General features: G+C 39.2%; 1 protein-coding gene across 1 annotated transcript in view; it reads left to right on the plus strand.

Moving 5' to 3' along the window:
* The window catches only part of CEP290 (centrosomal protein 290), a 3,346,332-nt gene that overhangs the window by 1,022,959 nt on the left and 2,311,138 nt on the right, over positions 1 to 12,235 (plus strand). The window contains exon 19 of the mRNA XM_044087863.1: positions 1,302 to 1,444. Coding sequence (XP_043943798.1) covers positions 1,302 to 1,444 — 143 coding nt within the window. The remainder of the gene's footprint in view (positions 1 to 1,301; positions 1,445 to 12,235) is intronic.

Genomic DNA, 12,235 nt, shown 5'->3' on the forward strand with positions numbered 1-12,235 from the left:
GTCATACAAACTGCTTTTACAGTTGTACACACTTTTGTTCAGTCTTTACCTTGGATTCCAGAAAAGTTTCTGCATAGTTGTAAGTATGCATGTAAAAGAAGCATACCAGGAAGCTGCCTGGAACAGTAGCAACATTCCTCTCTTGTGTATTACATTTCCTAAGAGAAATGTTAGTCCAAACAGGTTAGTTGTACATTAATCAGCAGAGGCAAGGAAAGGAACCATATACTGGGATGTTCTTAGCCAAAACTGCCCACATTGTCCACTAGTGTAAGTCTGAAAACAGACCAGAGGTACAAGTTTATAAAAACACAAAACTTTATTAAGCCAAAGAATAAGAAAAAAATGAAAAATTTACACCCAAGTTTGTAGTCCATATCAGCAGTCCAAACAACAAGCAGTCAAGGCACAAGTGTTTTTTTGTGGTAAACACAGCTGTAGGCCCTAGTAGGACTTCCCTTCAGCTTCAGTAATCACACCCCAAGTGCCTTTGAACTTAACATATTTTAACGTACTCATAAAGCTATTTTTTCACCCCATGCAGAGCCTCTTGCTGAGGATCTTATTTCTTGGTCTTCTCTGAATAGGTGACCTTTTTTGTACAATACCAAATAGGCAGATGGTAGTGCACTCGATTGCCTTACTGAATTACTTTAAGAACTCTTTCAAGCACAATTCGCCTTACCCATTTTAAAGGCATATTTTACATTTTTCAATATACAACACACTGTTAACGGTATGGTCTATATTTTTCAGTGCACAGGATGCTAGATTTTTGTATGAGTGTTTGTAGTTATATGAACAGACCCCTGATTAATTTACTGTCTTATTGTCTGTGTGGCCTTTGTAGTCAAACAAAATGCTGTGTACCTGAAATAATGCAGTGGGCTATGTGAGCTGGGAAACACCAGGAAAACTCTTAACTATAATACTAAACAGGGAGCATGCTTAGAAAGGAACCCCTAACACTGTGCAAGTTTTCCACATGGAAATGGCTCCAGTTTTATGATCTGATCTATGGATCCACAAATAGATTATCGAATGACCTTGCCCACCTATTCAAGAATTACATTGCAAGTCATCTTCCAAATTTTGGAAATACCACTGGTAGTGTAAGCCAGCATACATGAATGATGAAAATACTACAAGAAACTTATGCTCTGTATTTTTTCCTAAATACAGAACAAAAGCCTTATTTTCTGGAATAATGTATGTGGTATTTGTATTTGATTTGATGTTGTTAAGAATTTAACAATTAAAACTGTTAAAAACATGATGCATTTGTGCATTTTTTATTGCAGTAAAGATATTTGAAGGGGAAAATAAACAACTTGAACAAGGGATGAAAGAAATCTTACAAGCGGTCAAAGATGCACAGAAGGATTCTGGTATAAAAGGAGTAGAAACGGTACTAAAAATACACAGTTTGGAGCGTTTAGTTAATGTAAGTAGTGCATATTGCTCATTTGGTTAGAACTTATTAACTTCTTCATGAGTTATAAGAGAAACTAAATAATTTTTTGTTCTACTGTGTCTTTCTATCAAAAACATCAATTTAATTGAAATGATGATGTATGTATTTTATACATACAAATATTTCAAGCACGGGCATTAATGCCATTCTATCCTGCCAAGATACCAAAACAGTTGTTGCTCTAATAAGTGTCCAGGCTGTTCTTAAAAAATGTCTACGCTAATGCTTGCTTTAATGTAATTTGGTAGTCAGTTCCATGTATCAGCTGCTCTATCAGAGAACCAATTAGTATACTTCTCATTCCTGTAGAATCTTCTCTACTACTTATTGATAACCCCAAGCATTCACAGATCTTGTTTTCTCTAGATGCCCTATATATCTGAATAAGGTTTCCTGTTAAATATCTATATGAAATACTGTACAAGTTCAGATATTTCGTCTTTTGTAATAACTTAAATTTTCATATTCTTGGCTGCCCGTGGTATATTTCCACTGTACTCTTTCCAGTTTGCTCATGTTTGTTTTCTTATAAGGTTTCCATATTGTACTCATTTGGGTCCAATGCAACTACAAACAATTACGTCATCATTTCTGATTTTCCACACTTTATAAATCTTTTTATACAACCTGTAGTTCTATAACTATCATTAACTGATTGGTTGGTGTGGTTAGAAAAACTCAAAGATGGATCAACCCATAAACCCAAGTCTTTAAAGGAATCTACAGTTTCAGTCACTGAGCTGTATTAAATATTCACCTTTCAGTTTATGTCTCCCAAATCTCATATGCTTATTTTTTTATGTATTTATCAGCGTATATTCTCCTGTGTCTAAATGGTCAATTTAGGCAGGTTTTTTTGCAGACAAGCCCTATCTGTAATGCATGTAATCATTTTACCCAGTTTCAAGTCATCTGGATACAGACTGTAGAACACATCACATGAAAAAGAGATCTGAAAGATACAACCTAAACAAGTATGGGCCTAGAACAGAATCTTGTGGGACACACTGACTGTAACCAAAAATTTCACTTGTCCATTTGCTGTATGATACTTGCCATGTCCTATTTGGAAGCCATGCAGCTATCCATCTTATCAAGAGTACACCAATACACAGCTGCTCTAATTTATTGATCATTTTGTGTTTGACCCTGTCAAATACTGAAGTTAAATGCATATAAATTACATCACAGAACATTTTTCATGCATAGCTATTATATTGTTTAGGTTACGGGAGGGAATAGATCTATTTTCAACACATGCATGCTGATACATTGTTTCATGCCCCAAGTTTTCCAATTCTGATAATCTATCCAATATTGACGTCTACATTATTTTTCCACAACACAAAAGTAGACTTAAGGGTCTTTATGACTCTGGGTTTGTCCTACTCCCCTTTCCCTTAAAGAAGGTTTAATAAGTGCATGTCTCCAGTCTTGGGGTAATCTCCCCATATTTGTATGACTTGGTAAATAATTGATATAATTGTACTGTAAGTTCTAGCTGAAGTGTTCTTGAGTAATTATTACTAATATTCTCTCTGCCCTGTGTTTTGTTTGGTTCCAGCTTGCGTAGTTATTTTTTAATATAATCTAATTTAATTTCAGTATTTGAGGTTACCTGGATGTCACTAGGACAACTTATCACCCTTGTTTGTGGAGCCAAACTGCTTTGCAAAAGATTTTGTAAATATATCTATAATCTGTTGTGTCTATGAATAAATTTTAGACTCTACATACAGTTTATCAATTTGTATGTCTTTGCTCCTTCCACATCTTATGTATCTATAAAATGGTTTCCTGTTGTGCTCAATATCTTTATATACATTTCATTCAATTTTTTCTTGATCTTGTCTCACACTATGCTTAATTTGTCTGTTCAGCTTATTTATTTCATTTTTCAAAGTTGTAGTTCGTCATCTTTTCCATTTCTTATATTTTTTGTCTCTCTCCTCAATCAAGTTTCTTGTTCTTATGGAAATGTATCCTCCTGACATTGTGTGCCTATATTCAGATGTTAAACATTTTTTGATTTTTTTGCATTCAAACAATTTCTCTTTCAAAACTTTCCATATTCCTTCTGCAGTTTTTTTTCTACTGAATGCATCACTCCAATTACTTTTACATAGTCACTGTGTTTCTTCAGTATAATCTGTTATTTATCTTTTGTGCATTGGTTTAGATTTCAGTGAGGCAGAATTATCTAGCAGCAAATTAACCTCTAAAACTCCATGATCACTACACATCAACAATGGTAAAACTTGATGTAAAGTAACTGTAATTTCTTTAGAAACACAAACAATGTCTAGTATGTCCTGTTCCTTGGTAGTTTTTTTTTTTTGTATAATCTGAAGCAATTGTTGTTCCTGAACATATGTTGTGAATAATTTTCTTACTAATGTTGTTGAATCAAGATTATTCCATTCTGTTTCTGGTAAGTTTAAGTCCCCAGCTACTACTATTCTTTCCCATGTGTTTCATGCAAGAAAGGTATGAATTCCTCTAGGATATCAGCACTTGACTCTGGGGGTCTATGCACCCTAACAATTGATGTTCTTCATGTTTCACGGTTGCAGTCATTACTTTTCGGTAATCTGCTGGCAGGTTGCCCTCAGTCAGCCTGAATTCCAAAGTCTTGGGTCCTGCGTCAGTTGCTGTCTTCTCTTCCATGACGTCAGGTCGTCAGGGGTGTAAAACATGCAGCCGACACCATTTTCTTTAGTCTTTCTTGCCGCGCGGTGCCCGAAGCAGAAGCATTTCGCAAGTGCCGGTTGGCCAACTACTGAAATTTTCGAGTTTGAGTTTCAGAACCAAAGTCTTCACTAAAGCTATGTACCCCGTTGAGGAAATTTTTTTCTTGCTTTTTACCGATGTCAGAAAAAGTTAATAATTGTATTACTTGTGGGAAGCAAATACCACATAAGGATTTCCATTTATACTGTATTCCTTGCCTTGGCCCTGATCACAATGTGCCTGGCTGTCAGTTTTGTGCTAGATTTAACCAACGCACTATTAAGCGTCGGTATATTTTTGCATCAAAGTATTTTGGAAACTGATTTAACTACACAGAAATGTCGTCGGATAGTAATCCGACTACCGGAGTACATAAAAAACACAAAGAAAAGGACAGAGAAAGGCAGTCGAGATCCAAAACCGACGACAAAGCTTCTCCTAAGCCAGTCGCTGGTACTCAGTGAGGTGCTTTCGCAGCTCCTGATACCCGCTACCTTCGAGTCGCAGGCCTCTACCAACACCTATGTGGAGTCCGGCATGCTGCAAGATACTCAAGGTATTGGACCGATGGATGTATCTCCGTCGGATGGGTCCGCAGCCGCTGAGCAAGCACCGGCTTCTGAGGGTGCATTCAGACCTCAACGTTTGCATATCAAACTGACGACAGCTGTAAAACCAAAGACAAAAGCAACTTCTAAAACTAAAAATCCGACACATGAGCCATTTGCACAGGCCTCTATGCCTAAAAAACAGATGATCAAAATGGCTGAAGACCTTATTACCTTGATCAGGGGTACCCATCCCTGTCCAGATAAGAGGCCTAGGCAAGACACGGATTATGAATCTTAAGATCAGGTTTCTATTTCTTCTGATTCCTCTTCTGATCAGGAATTATCTATACCTCCCTATGAGGATTCTGATGCTGAGGTGTCTATTCCATCTGCATCTCCTCCTGAGGATTATTCATTTGGAGAAACCTTGCATACTTTGAGGGAGAATTTTCACTGGGAGAGTCAAGACTTCTCAGAATCAAAAAAGAGGCTCAGGGATTTCCTTCTTCTCCCTCAGCACAAGCCTTTAGCCATTCCCCCTGTTTTAGACATTGTGGATGATGTGTTTTCGGAGTCAAGCTTGACCCCTGACTCCTTACCTCCGGCTCCCAGTAAGCCTGACAGATATTACAGGGTCCCTGACTCACATATTTTTTTATTTAGAAACCCTACTGCTGACCCTGAAACTATTTCACAGGGTCCAAAGGGAGTTAAGGCCTCAACAGCAAAAAATCCTACCCCCTCTGACAGAGATTCAAGGGCACTGGACAGATGGGGAAAAAAGGTTTATACATCTGCAACCTTGGCAATCAAGGCCTTAAACTGTCAATTTCATATGCTTAAGTACCAACAACATGTTATAGGATTGCTGAAACAGAAAATTATGTTGATTTCAGAATGTGCAGAAAATAAAGAATTGCAGGAATTATTGCATGCAGCTGAACAAGTTGGAAAGCATACTTTGCAATGTGGTTTTGATTCTTTAGAGGCCTCCTGCAGGGTCGCCGTTACTGGATCTGTGATTAGGAGGCATGCCTGGTTAAAGGAACAAAATTTGCCTGATCATGTTAAAGCTAAACTGCTAGATGCACCTTTACAGCATGATTCTCTGTTTGGTATTAAGGCAGAAGAGGTTTTAAAGAAAGTGGAAGACAAAGCTATGTCTATGCAAACTGTTAAAGACTTCTTACAAGTACAGCCACCAAGATTCAGTAGACACTGGCCTACAAAAAAAATTGGCCCTTTCCTGTGTCAGACAGAGCTCAAAGGGGCAAATCCAGATGCCCTAAGGGTTCCAGATACCAGGCGCAAGACTCATACAGGTCAAAGCAATGGGGTGCATCCACCTCAAATCTGTAGGAGATAAAGCGCAAACCTACAGAAAGCAATCCCAATGACTTCCCTCTGCCTACACCAAGCACTTATCTTTTGGCAGCACCCATAGGGGGAAAATTAGCACTTTTTGCTCACAATTGGCAGTTACTAACCGAGGGCAAGTGGGTACTAAACATCATATCACAGGCATACAGATTCCATTTCCACACTCTGAAAATGGCAAATGGTTGGCCAGATCTGCCAAAAAATCAATGGGCAGAGGCACAGAAACAGGTTACGTCCCTCATGGATATGGGGGACATTCAGACAGTGCCAGAACAGGAAAAAGGAGAAGGGTTTTACTCAAGACTGTTCTTGGTACCCAGAAAGGGCAAGGCCTGGTGGCCAATACTGGATCTATCGATTTTGAACACATACCTGGACATTCCAAAATTCAAAAAGCTGACTTTGCAGCAGCTTCTGCCCATGCTGGGCAAAAATGCTTGGCTGGTGACTTTAAACCTAAAAGAGGCATACCTGCATGCCCCAATAAGACAGTCATGCAGAAGATACCTCAGATTCAAGGCTGGCTTAATGCACTACCAATTCTCTGCACTGCCCTTTGGCTTATCTACTGCACCCAGCATCTTTACAAAGTGTCTGGCACCACTAATTTCATTTTGCAGACAAAGAACAAAGAAGTATACAAATGTATTCTTACTTGGACGACTGTCTCATTCAAGCAGACACTCTTCTTTGATACTTGGCGTTTGTGAAAAGGCTTCTAACATGCCTAGGGTACACAATAAATGAAAAGAAATCACAACTGGTACCCTCTCAAAAGATAACATTCCTGGGTGCAAGCTTGAATACAACTGCCCAGATGGCTTACCTCATGCCAGACAAACAAAGGCAACTAACTACTTACTTCAAACTGATGGCAACAAAAACCCAGTCTTCTGCAATACAAATTCTGCAGGCTCTGGGTTTCATGGCATCCTGCATCCTACAAATTCCATATGCAAGACTGCATATGAGGAAACTTCAGTGGTACCTAAAAAGTTTATGGAGTCAACATTCACACAGTCTGGAAACAATGATTCCTCTTATTCCCTGCCTGCAACAGGAGTTTCTATGGTGGGCAAAGGCCTGTCACCAAAACATGGGACAGCCCTTCACTCTACCCCCTGCCAGCCAAACCTTAACAACAGACTCATCAGATTATGCCTGAGTGGCCCACATGGCAGGAAAATGCATACAGGGCATATGGCCACCAAAACAAATGCATCTACATATCAGCCAGAAAGAGATGCTAGCTGTTCAAAATGCCCTAACAGCCTTCAAGGATTTACTTCATCCAGGACAACTTCTGATAAAGACGGACAACACCACAGTCATGTGGTGTATATAAACAAGCAAGGGGGCACACACTCATACCCCCGTTGCAGATTAGCCATGGCACTGTGGGACACAGATTTGACCTACCAAATACATCTTCAAGCTCAATTCCTGCCAGGAAAACAAAACACTGTGGCAGACGATTTAAGCAGAAACCTTATGGATCCCCACGAGTGTAAACTAAATCTACAAGTCTTCAGCATGATAACAAAGCAATGTGAGAGCCCAGACATAGATCTATTTGCCTTTCCCCAAAATTATCAATTGAAAAGATTCTGCACAAGGACTTATCACAGGCAAGCATGGAAAGTGGACGCCCTATCCTTCAGTTGGAAAAACCTATCAGTTTATGCCTTTCCTCCTCTGACTCTTCTACCCAAGGTCCTCATAAAAGTCAGACAAGAGAAGCCAAAGATGTTTTTAATTGCCCTGGACTGGCCCCGCCAATACTGATATCCAATCCTAAGGAACTTGTCTCATTATCCAGCTTGGACTTTGCCTCAAAGACCACAACTACTGTCCCAGCAAAACAATCAGATCCTGCACAATCAACTAGACTCTGAACCTGGCAGCATGGCTAATCATGTAATCATACAAACGACACCTCTCAGTAAAGCTATGATGGATGTCATTTTGGAAGCCAGAAGGCCTAGTACTAGAAAATCTTATGCTGACAAATGGAAGAGATTATGTGCTTGGAATCAAGCACAAGGAACTGATACAGCAGAACCACATATTCCTCAGATATTACAATACTTAACTGAGATGCTTGACAAAGGCCTCATTTTCTCATCAATCAAAATCCATGCCTCTGCCATTTAGGCTCATTACAATACAGAGCCACCAATCTTTTCTCATCCCTTACTGAAGCAGTATCTTAGAGGATCCAAAAATGTATGGCCTCCAAGAAGATCACCATTACCTGCATGGGACCTCAATTATGTGTTGGAAAAGCTCACCCTGCCTCCATTTGAACCAGCTGCAACCACTGATACAAAGTTCTTATCGTGGAAGACAGCTCTGCTACTAGCAATTACTTCAGCAAGAAGAGTTTCAGAGCTACAGACCCTCATGGCTGTAGAGCCTTTTATCATATTTTACCCAGACAGGGTGTCTCTGAGGACAAATCCTACTTTTATGCCTAAGGTGGTTTCCAGTGTGGCTCTTAACCAAACAATTCATCTGCCAACTTTTTATCCAAATCCGCAGAACAAAGGGGAGAGAATTCTGCATTCCTTGGATGTACACAGACAGCTAAGATTCTACTTGAGCAGGACTAAAGCTCTAAGAAAAACTGAGCAATTACTAGTGTCATATGCTGCAGGATCAGAAGGAAAGGCTGTTTCAAAGCAGACAATTTCGAAATGGATAAGCCACTGCATCCATTTCTGCTACTTACACCATGGTAAACCTGTGCCCAAGGGCATTAGGTCTCATTCCACCAGAGCTGCAGCTACTTCAGCAGCCTTTCTCAGAGGAGTACCAACTAAAGACATTCTAGATGCTGCTACTTGGAGTTCTGTTCACACCTTTACAAAGCATTACCATTTGCCTCTCTACTCTAAGTTCAGGGCAGGCTTTGCCACTGCAGTGCTGCAGGGCCTTATAGCTGCACCTAATGCTGTTTAGCTCCAACCTCCTAACCATAGTTTTGGGATTCTACCCAAATGTAATGACTGCAACAGTGAAACATGAAGAACATAGTACAGTTGTGTACACTTACCATAAATGTAGATGTGCGAGTGTATTCAATGTTGCAGTCCAGGTTACCCTCCCGCCATCCCCCTGTCATTCTAAAGTTTATCTTTCCTTCTCTATCTTCTACAACCTATGTGGTGTATTTGCTTGTAGATGAAGGTAAGAATATATATATATATATATATATATATATATATATATATATATATATAAAATATTGCTACCTTTTTTGGGGGCACCTGACATCGGGGGCAAGAAAAACGAAAGAAAATGGCATCGGCTGCATGTTTTATAGACCTGACGTCATGGAAGAGAAGACAGCAACCGACGCAGGACCCAAGACTTTGGAATTCAGGCCGACTGAAGGCAACCTGCCAGCCAATTACCCAAATGTTATGACTGCAACAGTGAATACACTCGAACATCTACATTTATGGTAAGTGTACACAACTGTACTTTATATGTTCTTGGGTTGTCTTTATTGTGACAGTTAACACAATCTAGAGTATTGGCGTTATCACTGAACATATAATAATCACAGGTCTCATAACTATCTTTAATCCCTATCATAACACTTCCACCTGATTTATTTATGTATTGCTTTATCTAATGACATTTGATTACCAGGAAAGTCTGACTGGGTAGAAGCCCATTTTCAGCGTAGACCCCGGGAGAAAAGCTCCAAATTATTACAAAACACTTTAAGAACAACAACTGTGCAATTTTCAAAAATAAAACAAAAACATCCACAGTTTAAATAATTATAACAAATTAGGCATAATATAAAAACATTGGTTAAGAAAAAATAGATACAAGGTATATGACAATCATTTAATATTTAGAGAAGTTTTAGACAGTTTGTGGAGAAATTAAGGGTAAGCTAGTTTAATTTTTTGTTAGAATGTCTGTTACAGTAAAAACATTAATACCGTAACATAACTGGTTTCCAGTCATTGTTCTTTAACCATTTTTCACAAACAATAATATCAATCTTGTGGGAATACAGCATGTTTTCCAATTAAAAAAAAACTTTATTATTAATGCTCCCAGAATTAACAACCAAGATAATTCAAATGTTGCTGTATGTGAATTAAATTTTCAACCTGGCAAAAATCCTGCCTTGTATTTGTCAAATACTGGAAAATATCTGCTGCAAAATTTCTCTTCCTTGATCTTGATAAATGCATGCCATCCTGTCTGAACACATATGTGTCCAAAATTAGACTTGGATGCTCTACACATTTCCATTTTTTATAACTAGACATTTTTTCATGTAGGTTGTTGTGTCTTTTGGCTTTTCCCGGTTAGGGGTCTCCACAGCAGAACTCAGGTCCGCTAATGATTGGCAGTAGATTTTTTACGTGCTGAGTTGCCAGCTCTGATGCACAACCTTCAACGAAGGTACGCCCATTCACGCATGTCTCCACACAGAAGACGCTCTAGCTGAGAATCGAATAGGACAACATCTTACTGTGAGGCGACAATGCTACCGCAGCACCACCGCCGCAGTATGTATTTACCTAAAAAATCTTTTCATTTGTGGCAACTTGTCTCTCCTTTCTATATGTGATTTGTGAAAAATACATTTTAATACCTGTACAAGCTATGCTATCTAAGAAGAGCTGTAAGTTCCCTTCTAACTGTCAGAGATCATTTGTACTGACATGAATAAATACAGATCTGTACTTCCTTACATTACTGGGTTCTAAGCCCTGTCTCACATCCTGTTTTTGGCAAGCATAACAATATTTAATGTTCATTATCTTCTCTACAATTCTAAGTATCAGTTCCTCTAATGATATCATTTTTAACAGATCTGAGGAATCTTTAGCTTCTAAATCAATAATATCTGCTTTAAGAATTATTGCAAAGGAATGATCTTCATCACCATTAGTCTTATTAATCCTACTGTTTTCATTGCTTATTACATTTGCAAGCATACACTTCTCATCCAGCTGGTTTTGTATGTCCACAAATTGAACCATGTTGTCATCATCTTTCTCCTCTTTTTCTTGCAGTAATGTTCTTCACTCCTTTCACATTCAGTTTTGATTTCTTCCTTTTCACCTGCCCCTTAGCTGTTTTTCTACCTTCACTTTTGAAAAAAAATAGTGCCTTTTTCTGAAGACTAAATGTTTTCTGATAGAAAAATGGTAACACTCCATGTAAATGGGGTGATCTGATGCTGTCTGTGTCATTATTCATCATGGATGGGTCTTGGATCCGACCTTAGAGCTGAGCCAGCAACTGATGGACAGATCCAGAGCTCAAGCTCCTCCCCTTCCCATCATCCCTTGCTGACCTGTAACCATCAGAGCTCATTTGCCACGGAAACACTAAGGACGTGATTCCAGTAGCTCAAGACTTCATTTAGATAAGTGCTTACTTTCTGGCGGTTTTCTTCCTCCTCCTTTTGAGTTTTCTTTAGGCTGTTTTAGCCTTCAGAGTAGTTAATTCTCCGTTTCCTCCCCTCCCTGTGCTTTTAATTGGTGTAGTCTCTGGGGCCCCCCATAGCTAGTTCTTTAATTTCATAATTTCTTTAAGTTCTTTAAATTAAAAAAACAAACAAAAAAATAAATAAATAAAAGGGGTAGTAGTTTTAGGTATTTCTTCTTTCGTACTTCTGCTCCCTCGTACATTTCTGTGAAGGTGTGTGCGTGTGTGTGTGTGTGTGTGTGTGTGTGTGTGTGTGTGTGTGTGTGTGTGTGTGTGTGTGTGTGTGTGTGTGCATGGGACCTTTTCTCCTCAGTACATGTGTGTCTTTGAAAAATGTCTGACATGCCATCTGGCTTTAACAGAAGCTCCTCGTGCTGTCAGAAGATGCCTCATTCTGACTCGCATGAAAAGGGTGTTTATTGTTTGGGAGAGCCACACCTAGAGGTTGAATGCGACATTTGTGCCACATTCAACCCCAGGCTCTCATGGAGCACAGGATCAAATTGTTGCTTAAGGAGTTAGCTAAAGGGAGTCCTCTGGCTTTGGGCTCCCTCTCTAAAGCTCCTTTGGATCCTAAGAGGAAACCTCCCCCTTCCTCTAAGGGATCTCCTTCTAAAAAAACAGGCTGTTGGAT

Source organism: Protopterus annectens, chromosome 11.part0 (assembly GCF_019279795.1).
Source record: "Protopterus annectens isolate FY-2018-M chromosome 11.part0, PAN1.0, whole genome shotgun sequence".
Classification (NCBI taxonomy): domain Eukaryota; kingdom Metazoa; phylum Chordata; order Ceratodontiformes; family Protopteridae; genus Protopterus; species Protopterus annectens.